Here is a 20,231-nt window from a genome sequence, read left to right on the forward strand (position 1 = left end):
ATCATTTCCAAGCATTATTCGTTAAAGACAAAGATCATTTTCTTCCCCCCCCCCCCCCACCCCCCATAGCTGACGCGTGATTCCACTGAGTATCACATGTGTTCTTGATTCGAACCCATTGCCATGTTGTTAATATTTGCATTAGAGTGTTCGTTTAGAGTCTCTCCTCAGACATGTCCCCTCAACCGCTGTAGTCAGGCAGTTGCTTTTCCTCGGTGTTTCTACTCCCACAGTTTGTCCTCTGCTTATGAATAGTGTTTTTTCTCCTAGATCCCTGCAGATTGTTCAGGGACATTACACCGCCACTAATGGAGAAGTCCATTACGTTCGTTTGTACCACAGTGTATCAGTCTCTGTGTCTAATGTTCTCTTGCTTCTGCTCCTCTCACTCTGCATCACTTCCTGGAGGTTGTTCCAGTTCACATGGAATTCCTCCACTTTATTATTCCTTTTTGCACAATAGTATTCTATCACCAACATGTACCACAATTTGTTCAGCCATTCCCCAATTGATAGGCATCCCCTCGTTGTTGAAACTTTATTATTAAAAAAATTTTTTTATGTTTCCATGATTTATTTTCTTTCCCTTCCCATTTTCTCTCCCCTCCCAGAGCCAAGAAGCAATTTCCCTGGGTTGTACAAAGGTTATTCTTTGATCCCTATTTCCATATTATGCATTTTTTATAAAGTGATCTTTTAAAGCCCAAACCCCAAATCACATACCCATGTATACAAGTGATAAGTGATATGTTTTTCTTTTGTGTCAGAAGGTAAGTATTTTTTAAAAAGCATCATCTCATTTGATCCTCACCACATCCCTTGGAGATAGGTGCCATGATTACCCCCATTTTACAGATTTGAAGAAAACAGGCAAACAGAGGTGGAATGATTTGCCCCAGGTTACCTTCCTAGGAAGGGTCTATAGCCCGGCTTGAACTCCATCTTTGACTCCAGGCTCAGCGATCTAACCACTGTAGGACCTCAAGTCTGTGTGGAAGGAAAATCATTCTGGCAGAAATGGGGCCCTCAGACCAAAGTGGGGAAACCCAGGAGGCAGGGAGGCCAGCGAGGAGATGGAGCGACCAGGGCTTGCATCTGGAGGTGCCTGTGTGGACCGAGGGAGAGTGAGGAGGCCAGAGGGATTGAACTCTGTGTCAGGGCCTTAGCACGCTGGCTGGAGTCATTCCTGCTAGATAATGGTAGTGAGTGCTTTTTGTAGAAATGGGGAATTGCAGAAGCAGCTGGATGGCTGAGTGGATGGAGAGCCAGGCCTAGAGACCAGAGGACCTGGGTTCAAATATGGCCTCAGACACTTCCTAGGTCTGTGTGTGACCCTGGGCAAGTCACTTAACCCCCATTGCCTAGTCCTTACACTCTTCTGCCTTGGAACCAATACACAATATTGATTCTAAGATGGAAGGTTTTGGATGGGGGCCGCTGGGTGGCTCGGTGGATTGAGAGCCAGGTCTAGAGACTGGAAATTCTGGGTTCAAATCTGGCCTAGCTGGGTGACCCTGGGCAAGTCACTAAGCCTCTATTCCCTATCCCTGACCCCTCTTCTACCTTGGAACCAACATTCTAAGTTGAAAAACAAGGTTAAAAACAAAAACAAAAACCTGAGCCTCATTTCTCTAATATCTAGTCTAGCAGCCTTAAATTCCAAATTTGGGTTAATTTGCATGTGTGATGTGGAAATCACTTTAAAAGACTGATATATATTAATTTAAGGTCGCCAAGGAATTCAGCTATGTAATTCCTAAATGAAAACTCAAGTCAGTTGTCAACCTTTTTATGGTGTTTTAATTTACAAACAGGAGGAAGAAAAGTATTAGAGGGAGAGGGAGAGAGAGAGAAAGAGGGAAAGGGGAGAGAAGGAAATAGGGCTTAAACACCCACTCTGCTTAGGCTGAGCCAAAAGGCCCAAGGCCTTGGATAGCCAAGGCAAAGAAAAGAGATCAGTTCCTATCACTCACGTGACCAAAATGGAGAAACAGTCTGTGGACTCCTCCACCCCAAGCACCAGGCTCCAACCACCTCTCTCCCTCCTCACAGGAAGTCCCGAGTACTCCTGAGCTGTCCTCTACCTCACTTCCTGTGTCTCACATGGGGTGTATGGGGTACTCAGGGAGGGGTAGTATCTCTAGTATGGAGGGCTTGTCGTGCCCTCCTAGGGCAGCTCTCCAGCCTCTGACCCCCACCTGACACCCAGCTCTCACACTTGTGGCTCCCAGTAGCTGCTAGCATGTGGCAACGGCCACACCCCGGGCAACGGCTTCGACAGGCCGGCCAAACCTTGTGAGGGTAGCCATCGGGTTGTCGACCCATGGTGAACCAGGGCTTTGCTCACCCAGCATGTGAAGACTGCTTCGGCTGAACAGACGGAAGAAACCAATAAGAAGGTTCAACGGCTGAGAGGGCGACGCAGCAAAGCACTGTGGAGTGCTTAGGGCATGTTGGAGCACAAAGGACAACACGGCCATCCAATGCAGCTGAGGAAGTCTCCAGACGTAACAATTTTTCGTGCCACTGGACCCAGGCTTCCAATGCCGAGAGAGTGGGACTCTCTCTGTGCATCGACTTTTCCACTTAAATCTCCTTCACGCACAAGTATCTTTGTGCACACTCATTTATCCTAACCCCGTCCACCCTCTTCAAGACCTGCAGTGATGGGGGAGTGGCGACACAACAGGTGGAGGTGACCACTGGCAGTTGTAGTCACGATCCTGCACGTAGACGGCCCATGGACCAGTGGTCGCTCAGCCCTGTGGGCAGCAGGGACGTTCGGCAGCATCCTGGGCAACTGAGCAGCCCTCTCTAGGACAGCACTGCTCACCCTAATCAAGGGAGGGGACTAGAAAAGGTGTCCCAAACATTGTCTGCCCTACAAACACCTGGTCAGCATACCGCGGCTGGCGGGTCATCTCTAAGCGGTCGTAATCAAAGAAAAAATACAAAGAAACTCCTACTAGGAGCATGGAACATCAGGACATTACTTGACAGAGAGAATACCCCAAGACCTGAGAGAAGAACAGCTCTAATCGGTAAAGAACTGGCGCGATATAACATCAACATCGCAGCCTTAAGCGAAACACGCTTACCAGAAGAGGGATCACTCAGCGAACCCACCACTGGATACACTTTCTTCTGGAAAGGTAGAGCCTCAAATGAAGACAGAATCCACGGTGTTGGCCTGGCCGTCAAGACCAGTTTGCTCAAACAGCTGCCAGACTTGCCTGTGGGCATCAGCGAGAGGCTCATGAAGATCCATTTGCCTCTCAGCAAAGACCGGCATGCCACAATCATCAGCGCATATGCCCCAACACTGACCAGCACAGAGGAGACCATCGAGCAGTTCTATTCTGACCTGAGTGCCGTCCTGCACTCAGTGCCCACAAATGACAAGCTGATACTACTGGGAGACTTCAACGCCCGCATTGGCCAGGACCATGAAAGATGGAAAGGAGTGCTTGGCAAACACGGTGTGGGCAAAATGAACAACAATGGCCTACTGCTACTCAGCAAATGCTCAGAGTTCGAACTCACCATCATGTACACTGTGTTCAGAATGGCGAACAAATATAAAACAACGTGGATGTACCCAAAATCAAAACAGTGGCATCTCATTGACTACATCATTGTAAGCCGGCGAGACATCCAGGATGTAAAGATCACCAGAGCCATGAGAGGAGCTGAATGCTGGACAGACCACCAATTGGTTAGAGCGACTCTTCAAATGCGCATTGTGCCTCGCCATCCAAAACGTGCCCAGACAGTTCGTGCATTTTACAATGTGAGTCGTCTTAGAGATCCATCTTATTTGCAAACATTCCAGTCCTGCCTGGACAACAAGCTGTCTGCCAAGGGACCACTCACTGGAAGCTCAACTGAGAAATGGAACCAGTTCAGAGATGCAGTGAAGGAAACATCAAAGACAGTCCTAGGCCCAAAACAACGCAACCATCAGGACTGGTTCGATGAGAACAACACTGCTATTGAAGACCTATTGAGCAAGAAGAACAAAGCCTTTATGGAGTGGCAAAATAACCCAAACTCTGCTCCTAAAAAGGACAGATTCAAGTCTCTCCAAGCCATGGCGCAGCATAAGATCAGGAAGATGCAAAACCAATGGTGGGAAAAAAAGGCAGAAGAAATCCAGCGGTTTGCTTATATGAAAAACTACAAACAATTTTTCAGTGCCCTCAAGACTGTCTATGGGCCATTAAAACCCACCACCACTCCCTTGCTATCCTCTGATGGTGACACTCTCATAAAAGATAAAAAAGGCATCAGCAACAGGTGGAAAGAACACTTCAGTCAGTTTCTCAACCGACCCTCTTCAGTCGACCAAAGCGCCCTTGACCAGACCCCCCCAAAACTGCTCCATTGAACAACTTGACGTCCCTCCTTTAATAGAGGAAGTCCAAAAAGCCATTAAACAAATGAGTACAGGCAAGGCACCCGGTAAAGACAGGATCCCAACCGAGGTTACAAGGCCTTAAATGGAGAGGCGCTCCAGGCATTCCACATAGTGCTGACCAACATATGGGAAGAGGAAGACATGCTCTCAGAACTCAGAGATGCCTCCATCGTAGCCCTATACAGGAACAAAGGCTCACGAGCAGCCTGTGACAACTACAGAGGCATCTCACTACTCTCCACTGCTGGAAAGATCCTCGCTCGTGTTATACTCAACAGATGTCATCTGTTTCAGAGCAGAACCTGCCTGAATCACAATGTGGCTTCCGACCAGATCGCAGCACCATCGACATGGTCTTCACAGTAAGGCAAATGCAGAAAAAATGCCTTGAGCAGAACCTGAATCTCTACATTGTCTTCATAGACCTGACAAAGGCGTTCGCCACAGTGAACAGGGACGCATTGTGGGTGATCCTCAGCAAGCTTGGTTGCCCAGTAAAATTCGTCAAACTGATCCAGCTCTTTCATGTCGACATGACAGGGGAAGTCCTATCTGGAGGAGAGACTTCTGACAGCTTCAACATCTCCAATGGTGTGAAACAAGGCTGTGTCCTCGCTCCGGTACTATTCAACCTATACTTCACCCAAGTACTACGACATGCTGTGATGGATCTAGACCTGGGCGTCTACATCAAATACCGACTGGATGGCTCACTATTTGACCTTCGCCGCCTGACTGCAAAAACAAAGACAACAGAGAGACTCATCCTGGAAGCTCTCTTCGCAGATGACTGTGCTCTCATGGCCCACCAAGAAAATCATCTCCAAACCACTGTGGACAGGTTCTCCACCGCAACAAAACTGTTTGGCCTGACTATCAGCCTCAGCAAAACAGAGGTGCTGTTCCAACCTGCACCAGGGAGGCCAACGAACCAGCCGTGCATTACAATCGACGGCACGCAGCTTTCTAATGTCAACACTTTCAAGTACCTGGGCAGCACCATCATCAATGACAGGTCCCTAGACCACGAGATTAATGCCAGGATCCAAAAGGCCAGCCAGGCACTCGGGAGGCTGCGTTGCAAAGTCCTCCAACACAGTGTTGTAAGCACTGTGGCGAAGCTCAAAGTGTATAACGCAGTGAGTGGTCCTCAGCTCGCTCCTGTACGGTTGCGAGACATGGACACTGTACCGGAAGCACATGAAACAGCTGGAGCAATTCCACCAACGCTCCCTCCGGTCAATCATGAGGATCAGATGGCAGGACCGAATCACCAATCAGGAAGTCCTCGACAGAGCCAACTCCACCAGCATCGAAGTCATGGTCCTCAAAGCCCAGCTGCGATGGTCTGGACACGTCATCCGCATGGACCCAAAGCGAATACCAAGACAGGTATTCTACGGTGAACTGTCAGCTGGACTCAGGAAACAAGGCTGACCAAAGAAAAGATTCAAGGATCAGCTAAAGTCAAACTTGAAGTGGGCTGGCATTACACCAAAGCAACTAGAACTCGCTGCTTCTGACAGAAGCAGCTGGCGAACCCACATTAACCATGCCGCCACCACCTTTGAAGATGAGCGATGTCAACGTCTCCCAGCTGCGCGTGAACGCAGTCACCAGGCCACAACCGCACCTCCCGTAACAACTGGCACCCCATGTGCCACAAACTCTGCGCCTCAGCCTTTGGACTCCAAAGCCACATGAGGGTACACCGTAGATGAAACTGCACAAAGACAATAGTCATTCTCAATCACCGAGAGACTACCACTATGTTGAAGGCCATATTCTCAAATAATTAAATCTTGAGTTTTGCTGTAGCCCTTCCTGATCTTGTTACCCTGAGTAGGGTGGAGATTGTAGTTTCCAAGACCTGATTATGTTATTCCAAGTATCTCTATTGTTATTGATCAGGAAATAACCAAATCCCATCCTCTAAAGAATGGTCTGAATAGGGTTGAGTAGTTTTGAAATTCACACATGGAAGGATGGAAGGAAATAAGAATTTCTTAAATGCTTACTATGTGTCATCTAGGTGGTGAAGGAGATAGGATGATGTGCCTGGAGTCGGGAAGACTCTTCCTCATTTAATCCTATTTGCCTCAGTTTCCTCATCTGTCAAATGAGCTGGAGAAGGAAATGGCAAACCACTCCAATAAAAGTGGGAATTGGGGTCATGAAGACACAAATGAAAAAAAGCTGAACAGCAAATGCCAGGTGCTGTGCAAACGCTTTACAAATATTAACTCATTTGATCCTCACAACAATCCTGGAAACTAAGTGCTATCATTTCCCTTATTTTATACTTGAAGAAATGGTAATGTGACTTACCCAGGGTCACCTAGCCAGGAAGGCCATCTCTGATCTCAGGTCTTCCTAATTCCAGGCCCAGACCCCTATCCAGTGTACCACCAGCTGCAGAGAACTTTCACTGGAGTATCTCATGCTCTCTAATATACAAACCTGTGGGTTTTTTTTTTAAACACAAATATTTTCACAAATACTGAACATCATTTAAAAAAAAAAACCCTTACTTTCCATTTTAGAAACAATATTGTTTATTGGTTCCAAGGCAAATAGTGGAAAGGGCTAGGCAATGGGGGTTAAGTGACTTGCCCAGGGTCACACAGCTAGGAAGTGTCTGAGGTCAGATTTGTTGTGGGTGGCCCCAAAGGTCAATGAAACGAAAAACAGCGGGTGGAAGTAGGCTGTAGCACATTTCAAGAAGGACCCATACACAAGAAGTGTGTTGTAAGAATATTACCTAGGATGTATATTGTTATTTTTTAATTTTTAAAATGTTTACTTATTTATTTTTAAAAATATTTTCCCGTGGCTCCTTGATTCATTTTCTTTCCCTCCCTCTTCTGTCCCACCTCCCAGAGCCAACAAACAATTCCACTGGATGGTACAAATGTTGTCATTTGATACCTATTTCCATATTACTCATTTTTGCTATTGAGTGATTTTTTTAAGGCCTAAACCCCAAATCACATACCTACATATACATGTGATAAGTGATATGTTTTGCTTTTGCATTTCTACTCCCATAGTTCTTTCTCTCAATATGGATAGCATTCTTTCACCCAAGTCCTTCAGGAGTGTAGGATGTATTTTTTTTCTTTAGAATATTTTTCTATGGTTCCTTGATTCATGATTCCCCCCTCTTCTCCCCCGTCCCGAAGCTGACAAGCAGTTCCACTGAGTTATACATGGGTCATTATTGTTCAAAATCTATTTAGGATGTATATTTTTAGAAAAGGAAGTTCATTACTTATACGGCAAGAGTGGATCATAATACCTGTATCCAGACAGTATAAAAAGGACTCAAGGGGGCAGCTGGGTGGCTCAGTGGATTGTCAGCCTTGGACTCTGGATTCAAATTTGGCCTCAGACACTTCCCAGCTGTGTGACCCTGGACAAGTCACTTTACCCCCATGGCCTAGCCCTTACTGCTCTTCTGCCTAGGAACAATACATAGAATTGATTCTAAGATGGAAGGTCAGGGTTTAAAAAATCAAATGAAATGAAATAAAATAAAATAAAAAGGACTCAAGAGAAAGGTCCTCAGGAGGTTGGGTACATTGTCTGTGGGAAGCTGGGGATAGGTATAACAGAGAAAGAATTGTCATGGGTCAGTGGCATTCTTTCCCAAGTGAGAGTTCTACCCATTTTAATAAGATTGTGCAAGGAGTGGATTTGTAAAACATTAGATTTTTCTCCTCTGTTACTCTAGTTCCAAGTGTACCTGTGGGGAAAAAGAAAAGAAAAAAAGAAAAATTTAAATAAAAAAAAGAGGCAGCTGGGTATCTTGGTGAATAGAGCCAAGCCTAGAGATGGGAGGTGCTAGGTTCAAATCTGGCCTCAGACACTTCTCAGCTGTGTGACCCTGGACAAGTCCCTTAATCCCCATGGCCTGACCTTTATCACTCTTCTGCCTTGGAACTAATACTTAGTATTGATTCTCAGTCAGAAGACAAAAAAAATAAAAAATGGAATTCTACCAAACCAAGCTACAGTTTTGCTGTCAGTGGTATGCTTGGGTCGCCTAAATACAGTCACCTCAAGGCAGATTTGGGGATCAGATCTCCCCTGGCTTGTTGGAACACCCTGATCAGTGTTATCATTTCATAATGGTGCCAGCCATGATCTTCCTAAAGCAGGACAGATGCTTGAGTCTCTTGGTTTTATCTCTGGTTTGGGTGGCACTAGGATTTGGAGTTAGAAAGTATGTCCTCGGGGACTTGGGTCGAGAGGTAAGCTTTTAGCTACCAGCGGTGACCATGGCCTTAGATTTGTTTTTATTTATGCCCAATTCTTCATGACTCCATTTGGGGTTTTCTTGGCAAAGAGACTGGAGTGGTCTGCCATTTTCTTCTCTTGTTCATTGGACCAGGGAGGAAACTGAGGCTAATAGGCTTAAGACCCAGGGCCACACAGCTAATAAATGTCCAAGGCCAGATTTGAACCCAGGAAGATGAGTCTTCCTAACCTCAGGCCCAGTTCTTTATCCATTGCACCACCCAGCTGCCCCAGTGACCTTAGATAACTGTGTTAGAGCCTGTGGAGGAACGAGCATAGCTAGCCAATAAAGTGGAAAAATAACAGGCGGTGAAGTAAGAGGATCAGATTCTGTTTTTGACCTTGACAGCTAGTGTAACTTTGGCCAAGCCACTTACCTTCCCTGGGCCTCAGTTTCCTCATCTGTAAAATGAGAAGGTTGGATTAGATGACTCCAAAGGCCCCTTCTAGCCTTCAATCTATGATCATCCTTTGTTTCCTCATAATTCTTTTTTATCTTGGTCCTCATGTCTCAGTCTTGCCACTGGTAGCAGTCTAGAGGCAGTTCCTTCTTGTGGGTGCTCTGGGGGTGGGTGTGGGGTGTCATAGCCTCTTAGAGAATCCCTTGTGTCCAGCTAACCTTCAAGACTTAGGGAGAACCCAGGACTTGTCTAGCTTCCCCACTTTTCAGAAAAATCCCTAATTCTTTGGCTTCACATAATTTTGCATCTTGTTTCCAGGGAGATTGCAAACGGGGGAAGAATCATTATAGAAGTTGATGACAAAGTGGCCAAAATAAAGAATTTAAAGGTAAAGTTAGAATTTTTTCTTTTCTTTTCTCTCTCTCTCTCTCTCTCTCTCTCTCTCTCTCTCTCTCTCTCTCTCTCTCTCTCTCTCTCTCTCTCTCTCTCTCTCTCTCTCTCTCTCTCCTTCCTTCCTTCCTTCCTTCCTTCCTTCCTTCCTTCCTTCCTTCCTTTCTTCCTTTCTTCCTTTCTTCCTTTCTTTCTTTCTCCTTCATGAAATTTGTGTTGTTTCAGGAATTTTTGAGCCGAGGGAGTGGGTGTTCTGGGGGTGTCTGGGAGGGTTGGGTTAGGAGGGGAAAAACTTTTATCCAACAATACAACAAATATAAAAATGAAACAGGATTTGAACAATGATACATGTAAAACCCAGTGGAATTGCTCATTGGCTCTGGGAGGGGAGGGAAAGAACATGAATCATGTAAGCATGGAAAAAAGATTCTAAATTAAATAAATAAATTTAAAAAAAAGAAAAGAAAAAATGCAACAGGAAGGTTAGGCTGGGGATATGGCTCTCACTGGCAAGAGCTCTTTAAACTAAGCAGCTGTTTTGAAAATGTGGACTGTAGCTCCTTGAAGATAAACATGAAGACATCCCTCCTCCTCCCTTCTGCTTTGACAGCAGGCAACCAGTTCCTGTGTTCATCCCTTGGCCAAGAGAGAGTTCAGCTCAGGGACTGGTCTTGGTCCTGATGGCACAGTCTTGCAATCCATCCTTGTGAATGGTCTCGGGGAAGGGGCAGGATATCTGAATTGTTACCGTCTTCTTTGAGACCATTAGTCTGGGGGATTTAAGGACCCAGAAGACAGTCATTAGCCTGAGTCTTGGCATATCTCCCTCCGGGGCTTTGGCTGACTTTTGAGACGCAGTGGGACAAGCATAAGGATACTTCCTTCCTTCCCTTTGACTGATTTCCTTCCTCCCCTTCCCTAGCTTTTTTTTTTTTAACTTTAGATTCTTTGGGGATGGTATTAAGGAAGAGGGTAAAAAAAAGTGTGTGGAGCACCAGTTTGGAGTCAGGAAGACTCCTCTTCATGAGTTCAAATTTGGTCTCAGACACTTATTAGCTGTATGACCCTAGGCAAGTCCCTTAACCTTGTTGGCCTCCGTTTTGTCATCTTTAAAATGAGCTGGAGATGGAAATGGCAAACCACTCCAGTATTTCTGCTGGAAAAATCTCTAGTCGTGTTATGAAGCATCAGACATGACTGAAACACAATAAAGAGGAGGTTGTGTGTGTGTGTGTGTGTGTGTGTGTGTGTGTGTGTGTGTGTGTGTGTGTGTGTATGTGTGTGTGTTGAGGGAGGTCCCAGAAAGCACAGATGGGCAATAGGTGAAATCAATCTTGTGATTAGCCATCCTGGGTGTCTATCCCAGGTGGTAGGTGTATCCCAGGAGGTCGGGAGGCTGCCTGCCTGCCTGCCTGCCTGCCTGCCTGCCTGCCTGCCTGCCTGCCTCTGAGCCTTCCACACGCATTCGCTCCCTGGGTAAGCCTGTGATGGAATCTGTTTCCTATTGGCATGAAATTCTCTGCTACGAGATAAATGGCCTGTGAGCTTGCCAAAGCTCTTGAGGGGAGCTCCCTGGGACAGTCACCCTTTATTCCCTGCTGGGTCTTTGTTTATAGCTCAAGTTGCTTAATGACTTCAGCTGTTTTGTTTCTTGAGCTCCTATTTTTGGTTCCTAAGGACAAATCTTGGCCAAGATCAGAACCTTACCCCCTTCACCACCTCCCTGGCCAGACAGATTCTATTCCTATAAAGTCCATTATTCAGAATTGATGTCTGATTACCCTTAAGTACTTAGGACTGGTGCCAGAGACAAACTGTTTGCCTAGAGCCTCTACCTAAGTTACTTGAGGGCAGAGACTATTTGCAATGGGGTTATAGATTTAGATTTAAAAGACACCTTCGATAGAGACCATTAAATCTTACTCTCACCCAGCTAGTAATTGTCTGAGGTAGGATGTCAAATTCAGGTCCCTGACTCTAAGTCCCATATTCTATTCTCTGAATTAGCTGCTTCATTTTTGTCTTTGTATCTTTATTTTCAAATCCTTACCTTCCATCTTGGAATCAATCCTATATCTTGGTTCTAAGGTAGAAGAGCAGTAAGGGCTAAACAATGGGGGTCAAAAGACTTGTCTAGGTTCACACAGCTGGGAAGTGTCTAAAGTCAGATTTGAACCTAGGACCTCCTGTTTCTAGGCCTGGCTTTCAATCCACTGAGCCACCCAGCTGCACTCCTTTGTATCTTTAGTACCTCATATAATGCTTGTTATTTAATCGGAGCTATAAATGCTTACTGATAAAAGACTGCTGTAAATAAAACCTTACTCCCCAGTTCCTGGTTATAAGGATGATATTGGAAAATAAGTATTGTTTTATTAGTTAGAGATAAGCAGTAGAGTGACTGACTTGAGAAAAAATTGAAGTTTGAAGCAGAGCTGAGTGAGCATGTTAATTTCAGATGTTGACAGTTATAACAGTTTTTCTGTGTCAGTTACACTCTCTGGCAGTTGGCAGTTGGTCTCTGGCAGTTGGGTGAGACACACTCAGAGACTCTCTCTCAGGGCTGGAGGAGGTAACATCTTTGCCTCTCTCTGTCTGAGGGAAAGACTTGAAAGAGCTCAGTGTTTTCCTTTCCCAACTTGGGAAACACCATTGACTATCTATTTCTGTCTTCATAAATAGGTTTATATCTGAGAAGATCAAAGAAAAACCTGGTCTTTGCTTTGGACTCTGAATCTATTAGGCTCAGTCCTAACTTGATTCTTGTTGAGACTCAACCAGCTAGCCTTTGTTATTTTATAACTGTAAGGCAAAGTTAAGAATTATAAAGATAATAGTGGTAGTTTTATTTAGAATAGTATAAATTTGGGTTAGTCAGATCATGGAGGATTAGTGTAGCCCAGGGGTCCCCAAACATTTTACATGGGGGGGGCCAGTTCACTGTCCCTCAGACCATTGGAGGGCCAGACTATTAAAAAAACAAAACAAAACTATGAACAAATCTGTATCCCGCTGTCTGGGATAGTAGAGGCTGCAGCGCTGGCTGTGATGGGCTTGTCACACCTTGCACAGGCTCATCACTGCCACCACTATACCTGGCAGCAGTGTACACAGTGCGGAATCTTCCATTGTGCAGCCACATAATCCTTTGCATGGTGCCTCATTCACATTCAGTTACTCTCAAAACAGGGAGCCATGCAAAGGATTTTGTCCCTGGAAATAGTGCTGGAAGTGAGTGACGCTGCGCTTTGCAGCACCACCACATACAGTGCTCCTTTCACTGACCACCAGTGAAAGAGGTGCCCCTTCCAGAAGTGTGGTGGGGGCAGGATATATGGCCTCAGGGGGCCACATGTGGTTCACGGGCCTAGTTTCCCAAACTGTGAAACACAGGAGAAGCAATTCCTTGCAAAACCAGGGAGTTTATGTGGGTGGATTCCTTATAATTAGAAATCCTTGCTATCCTTATATATTTCAATAAATATTTTATTTTTATAAGAGCCTCTTTAGCATCCTTGCTCCTGGCCCTGAAGGGAAGTTCACATTTGAGCTTCACTTTACTTCATCACTGAAGATACATTTGATTACATCTATCAAAAGTATCTGAACAATTTTGAACCTGTATTGGCATAGTTTTCCCCTCTTGCCAATTATTATTTTTACATGGTTGAGGCCTATTCGGGCCTTCCCCTCTCCTAGGAGATTGGGTCTGGACTAGGTGGGGGTCATTATTTGGAGGGTTCAGTGAGTCTCTGGACTCCTAAAGCATTTTTAAATTTTAAATTTTTAATTAAATTTAAAATTTTGTAAATTAAAGTTTACTTTCTGAATGGGTGGATTGGTTCTGATTCTTTCCCCTAATCTCAGATTCTAGTTCCCTGTGGTTTGAGGGGTCCCCCTTAGAACCTTCAAAAGAGCACATTGAGATTGTTACATGGTACTAAGTCCCCAGTGGCGGCATGGCTAACTCACTCTTGAAGGTTTTTGGGGGAAAAGTTGAGTTTCTGAATATTCAGGATGGGAGTCCTTCCAACTCTTTCTTTTCCTGGAAAGAAAATGGGCAAATTATCATGAGAGAGCAGATAAGTAGAGGTGCATGACAAACAGAGGGGCGGAGGCCCTTCTGTTGACATGCGTCCTTAACATGGACAAGGCTAGTTCAGGTCCCTTTGACCATAGTAGGGGGTCATAGGGAATGAACTGTGATGGTGCTGACTCCCTTCCATGTCCTTGTCCTCTCTTTAGGTAGACAGCCGGCCGGATGGTCCTGGAGGCTCCAGGGAGAAGGTGGTTGCATTTGGCTTTGATTACTGCTACTGGTCAGTCAACCCAGAGGATCCCCAGTACGCGTCCCAGGATGTGGTGAGTCTCATGCATCCAGCTTTCCATCTCTCATTCCATGATTGTTGCTTGTTGGGAATGGTTGAGATGACCAAAAAAAAGAGTGACCCCTGAGAAGATAAAAGAGTATCTTTGGGCCTAGGAGTGAAGCAAAATTTAGGAACTTGGCTCTTATTGGTTTAGTCCTCTGGCTGTGGCAAAGTTCATATGACTAGGTGAGAGCGGGTGGCATTTTATGTGTGTTTTTTCCCTTCATAGAATTCCTTGAAAGCAGGAAATGCTTCATTTTTATTCTTGTACCTCCAGCTCCTAGAACGGGACTAGCACCATAGTAGGTGTTTTATTAGTGCTGGTTGGTTGACTTGAATGGTTTTGAATTGAATGAATGGTTTGGATCAGCCTGACTCATGCTTGTCTATGGGTCACCTTCCATCTTAGAATCAATACTGTGTATTGGTTCAAAGGCAGAAGAGTGGTAAGGGCTAGGCCATGGGGGTTAAGTGACTTGCCCAGGGTCACACAGCTGGGAAGTGTCTGAGGCCAAATTTGAACCCAGAACCTCCCATCTCTAGGCCTGGCTCTCAATCCACGGAGCCACCCAGCTGCCCCTAATTTATCCTTTTTAAGGAAGATGGTAGTGCTCAAGCTGGCCTGGTGGCATCTGGCCACATGGTGTCAGGCTGGTGTTATTGAGGGTAAGAGTTGGGGGTCTGTTCTGGCCAGCTTTACCCTCTGGTACCTGGTGGTGGGAGCTCAGCAAATGGCTAGCTCATCAGCCCTTTCCCTACACTTTATTTTCATTCATTTCCTCTCCCTTCTGGCTTTCTCCACTATCTACAAACAATTGGATCTCATTGGTCCTTTGGAAAACAACAGGAAACCTTGCTCTGACCCAATACAACCACTCCTCCCCTTTGCTACTAACTAGAAAGATTGGTCTGACTTATGACCTCCACTTCCTAACCACCTTTCACCTACGGGCCCCTTGAAGTCTGGATCTTACGCCACCACTATGAAAACGGCCCTCCCCCAAATCACCAGTGATTTCTAAGTTGCTGCATCTGATGACTTTTTCTGCTGTTGTACATGCTATTTACCACCCCCACCTTTTGGGCACTCTCTCTTCCCTTGACTCTCAAGATTCTTTTTTCCTTTAAAATTTGATTTATTTTTCAATTAGCAAATATTTATTTTTTTCTTCCCTCCACAACCCTCTTCTACCCAACTGAGAAAAAATATCAAAAATACAACCACAAGCCAGAAACCGTCGTAACAAGTATGTGTGTTGTTTTTATTCAGTCATTTTTCAGGAGTGTCTGACTCTTTGGGTTACTTTATGGGGTTTGCTTGGCAAAGATACTGGAGAGGTTTCCCATTTTCTTCTCCAGCTCATTTTATAGATGAGGAAATTGAGACGCACGTGACATGCCTAGAATCATTCTAGTAAATAGCTAATAGCTAACTAGTAAATGTCTGAGGGCCGATTCGAACTCAGGAAGATGAATCTTCTTATCTTCTGACCTGGCGCTCTATGTACTTTGCCACCTACCTGTTACAGAAGGTTGGTTAAGTAGACTGATAAGGAAAAAAGGAATCAGGGCAGCTAAATGGTTCAGTGGATCAAGAGTCAGACCTAGAGATGGGAGGTCTTGTGTTCAAAGTCTGGCTTCTTTAGGTTATTATATTTTTAAAGTTTTTCATTCCAAGGAGGTTAAAGATTCTGAATATTTGGTGTAGTAGCATAATTAAAAACGTTGTACTCAAAGATGGTTTTTTAAAAAATTAAAGTTGTTTCTAAGAGATTATGGCTACAGTTTTGTCAATGAGAATTCTGTTTCCACTACAGTCTATTTGCTGAATTCTTTTTTTTTTTAAACTCTTACCTTCTGTCTTGGAATCAATACTGTGTATTGGTTCCAAGGCAGAAGAGTGGTAAGAGTGAGGCAATGGGGGTCAAGTGACTTGCCCAGGGTCACACAGCTGGGAAGTGTCTGAGGTCACATTTGAATCCAGGACCTCCTGTCTCAAGGCCTGGCTCTCTCTCCACTGAGCTACCCAGCTGCCCCCATTTGCTGAATTCTTAAAGGATATCTTGAACTCTCTCTTTGTAGTATTGGGATTTGCTATTTCTTATCTTATGAAAGGTGATGGGTTTCTGAGGCTTCCTTTGAGCCAGGTTGTGTCTTGCTAGGTATCCAGTAGGTCCTTAATTTTTGCAGCCCTGTAAGTGATAAGTTGCACAATTTCTACTCTTCCCTTGAAAAATCAGTATTGATGGATAAATTCAGACTCCGTAGGGGGTCACCTTTTTGTAACTTCAAGTGGCAATGCCCTGGTCTTGAATTGCTTCCATAAACCTTTCTTGTCTGTACGTATGTCAGCATGACTCAGCCTTAGTTTGACTTTTCTTTAGTCAACATATTGTTGTTCATGTGAATGTAACCCATGTAGGGCTTTTTGAGTTCACTCCTTGAATCTTTTTTTTTTAACCCTTACCTTCCATCTTAGAATCAAGACTATGTATTGGTTCCAAGGCAGAAGAGGGGTAAGGGCTAGGCAATGGGGGTTAAGTGACTTGCCCAGGGTCACATAGCTAGGAAGTTTCAGAGGCCAAATTTGAACCCAGGACCTCCCAACTCTAGGCCTGGCTCTCAATCCACGGAGCCACCCCGCTTCCCACCTTGTAACAACTTTTTTTTAGTTTTCCTGATCACCTTTAATTTCAGTGCTTTCTCTGTTGATTTTTTTTTCACTTTAAACATTATTTTATTTGGTCATTTCCAAACATTATTCATTGGAAACAAAGATCATTTTCTTCCCCCCCCTCCCCTTCCCACCACCTCTCCCATAGCCGACGCACAATTCCACTGGGTATCACATGTGTTCTTGGTTTGAACCCATTTCCATGTTCTTGGTTCGAACCCATGTGTAACAACTTTTAACAGAAGTGAAGGGCTAGGCAAATAGGGTGAAAGTGACTTGCCCCAGGGTCACATAGCTAGGAAATGTCTGATACCAGATTTTTAAACCCAGGTCCTCCCAACTCCAGGCCTGGAGCTCTGTATACTGAGCCATTCAGCTGCCCCTCTTCTGTTCCCTCGTTCCCTCGTTCCCTCGTTCCCTCGTTCCCTCGTTCCCTCGTTCCCTCGTTCCCTCGTTCCCTCGTTCCCTCGTTCCCTCGTTCCCTCCTTCCCTCCTTCCCTCCTTCCCTCCTTCCCTCCTTCCCTCCTTCCCCCCCCCCCCTCTCTCTCTCTCTCTCTCTCTCTCTCTCTCTTTTCTCTCTCTTTCTCTCTCTCTCTCTTTCTCTCTCTCTCTCTCTCTCTCTCTCTTTTCTCTCTCTTTCTCTCTCTCTCTCTTTCTCTCTCTTTCTCTCTCTCTCTCTCTCTCTCTATCTCTCTCTCTCTCTCTCTCTCTTTCTTTCTTTCTTTCTTTCTCTAGTCTTAAAATCAATACTACAAATTGGTGACTTGCACACAGTTAGGAGGTGTCTGAGGTCACATTTGAACACAGGACTTCCAGTCTTTAGGCCTGATTCTCAATCCACTGAACTGTTCTCTCTCTTTTTTTCCCCAATAGGGTTCAGATAGAAAAGGTCCAAGGACAAATCACTATCTTCCTGTCACCATTTTATTTTTAATATTTTACAAACTTACCCAGGTGGATAAAATAACAGCTTTTCATAGTTGAATGAAAATAGAGGGTGGATGGAGTCTGGATTTGGAGTCAGGAATACCTGATATCAAATCCTGCTTCTTATCTTGTCAAGGTAGATAGAGCACCAGGCTTGGAGCCAGGTTCTTAGTTCAGATCTGGCCTCAGACACTTAATAGCTGTGTGACCCTAGCCAAGTCACTTAACCCTTTTTGCCTCAGTTTATTCATCTGTCAAATGAGCTGGAGAAGGAAATGGCAAATCACTTCTGCCAAGAAAACTTCAAATGGGGGTCATGCTGAACATGACTGAAAAAAACAACACCCATTAGAAATGGATCTGAGGCAAGCCACTATCCTTCTCTCATTATTTTAGCTTTAATGTTTTACAGACTATTACCCAGGTGGATAAAATAACAGCTTTTTGGGGTTGGATGGAGGCTGGACTTGAAGTCAGAAAGACCTGAGGTCAACTCTTACTTCAGAGATTTACTAGCTGTATGGCTTAATCTTTTTCATTCTTGGTTTGCCCATTTGTAAAATGGACCTAATAGCATCACCTTACAGGGTTGTTATGAGGACCAAATGAAGTAGTGTATATAAAATGCTTTGCTGACCATACAGCACTGTATAATTGCTATTGTTATTCAAGTTTGGACTCTCTAAAAGCATCCTTGGTACAATTCCAGTACCAAACAGTGCAGCGAGGATTATGTGCATCTCATCCTGTTCTCAGGTGATTTTTGGTTTCCTTTTCTGATGTTTATAGCCTTCCATAATGAGTTCCAGCCTACCATTTCAGCTTTATTTCACATTAGGACCTTTCACCTTTCATGCACAGCATGGCCCAAACTCAAATAGAAAGAGGGAGCCATGAGGCAGGTAGGTAGTCCAGAGGAGAGAGAGCCGGGCCTGGAGTCGAGAGGACCTGGGTTCAAATCTATTATCTTTCTTTGTGGGGTTCCTCCTACTAGAATATAAACTCTGTAAGAAAAGGAACTGTGCCATTTTAAAAAATCTTAAAAAAATGTATTTTTATCTTTTAAAATTATTTTTATTTTCATTCATTCATTCATTTATTTGTTTATTATCTTACTAGCACCTCACATTTTGGGGGCCTAGATTTTTAATGTGATTTTATTGGTGTCTGGAACTCTTACTGAGAATACTCCTTACTAGTGATGAAGGCAGTCTTAGGGTCTTAGAGAGTTTCTGGGGCATTGAGAGATTAACGGACTTGCTTAGAGTCATATGATCAGGATGTGTGAGAGGCAAGACTTAAAGCCAAATATTCCTCACTATGAGACTGACTTTATTCTATTGTGACTTCTGTTCAACATACTAGTTACTTAAGCATTTGCTTAATTCAACTGAATTCTAAGTGCATTAGAGATGGGCCATGTGAGGTCTAGTGTAGAAGAAGGGTAAATTACTCACTGAGAGGCATTAGGGAATAATAATCATCATCATAACTCATTTTTATGCAGTACCCACTGTTGTGGGGTGCAGAGGTGAACCCCTGGGGTTCGGGGAGGGTACCTTTTGCATGGATGCAAGACTCTGAAACTTAGCTTATAAATAAAAAGAGAAATTTATTAATTTAGACGGTAATGTTGAATCTGGCCATTACAGCATAGGTAGAAGACTGCCTCCATAGAAGTCATGCATGGGAGCTGGTCTCCCAGATAATATGATTTCTGGGGTCTTTATACTCTTTATGACAGTGAAGACCTGAGTGGTGTGCGCTGAGGCACAGGCAGGGGGTTTTGGTCATCTGACCAGGGTCTGCCTGAAGACATAGGGGGTGACTCTCAGAGTTTAGGGGACATGACAGGTAGATGTCTTAGATACAACCTTGATAGTATCAAGGCATAGCCTAGAGGTATCTCTCTGTCCATCTAAAGGAGGATCCAAGGAGGATAATCCTCTCAGGGTCTTATAGGAGTTATCAGATATTTTGGGTTAGGAGTCACCAGGATAGAAGGGAACAAAGGAATCTCCCTGCTTATGGTTTGCCTGAAACATTTCTATAATTTGGGGGGTACAATGCCCATGCCACCACTATGTGCTAGGGGCAGCTAGGTGGCACAGAGTATAGAGTGCCCAGCTTGGAGACAGGAAGCCTCATTTTCTTGAGTTCAGATCTGGCCACAGACACTTAGTTGTGTCACCCTGCACAAGTCACTTAACCAGCTCCCCATCTGTAAAAATGAGCTGGAGAAGGAAATGACAAATCACTTTAATAGCTTTGTTAAGGAAACACCAAATGTGAAAATAGTATAGCAAAAACAAAACCCCTGGTTATTGATGTACTAGATTTGTGTCTGTCTTTTACAGTACTAGTTTCATCTTACATGGAATAATTAGGAAGAGTGTAAAAGAATTCAAAAGTGAAATTAAAAAAATTTTATCAGTTAAAAAAAAAACAAATGGGGTCAGGAAGAGTTGGACATGACTGGAAAAAAAATACTGACTGAACTATATATCAGACACTGTGCTTAGACTTTATGAAGAAGGAATGGAGAGGCAGCAGTTTGGCCAAAAAAAGTTTCTTGGTTTTATTGAAGATCAAACTCAATATGAATTAAACAGTGTGATTGAGAAGCAAGAATGCTAATATGATTTTAGGCAGAATTTATAGGGGTATGGTGTCCAGGAGAGAGAGAAGGGGTGGGGGGAGAGAGAGAGAGAGAGAGAGAGAGAGAGAGAGAGAGAGAGAGAGAGAGAGAGAGA

General features: G+C 44.4%; 1 protein-coding gene across 2 annotated transcripts in view; it reads left to right on the top strand.

Annotated features, from left to right (window-relative positions):
- Window positions 1–20,231, top strand: part of STARD9 (StAR related lipid transfer domain containing 9) — a 181,729-nt gene that overhangs the window by 13,757 nt on the left and 147,741 nt on the right. For both annotated transcript variants that reach the window (XR_001629692.2, XM_007472427.2), the window contains exons 2-3: window positions 9,436–9,505; window positions 13,753–13,869. Coding sequence is in view for 1 of the 2 variants with exons in the window: in XM_007472427.2 (XP_007472489.2) it covers window positions 9,436–9,505; window positions 13,753–13,869 (187 nt within the window). In the remaining variant the exon portion in view is untranslated. The remainder of the gene's footprint in view (window positions 1–9,435; window positions 9,506–13,752; window positions 13,870–20,231) is intronic.

This window comes from Monodelphis domestica, chromosome 1 (genome assembly GCF_027887165.1).
Source record: "Monodelphis domestica isolate mMonDom1 chromosome 1, mMonDom1.pri, whole genome shotgun sequence".
NCBI classification, from domain to species: Eukaryota; Metazoa; Chordata; class Mammalia; order Didelphimorphia; family Didelphidae; genus Monodelphis; species Monodelphis domestica.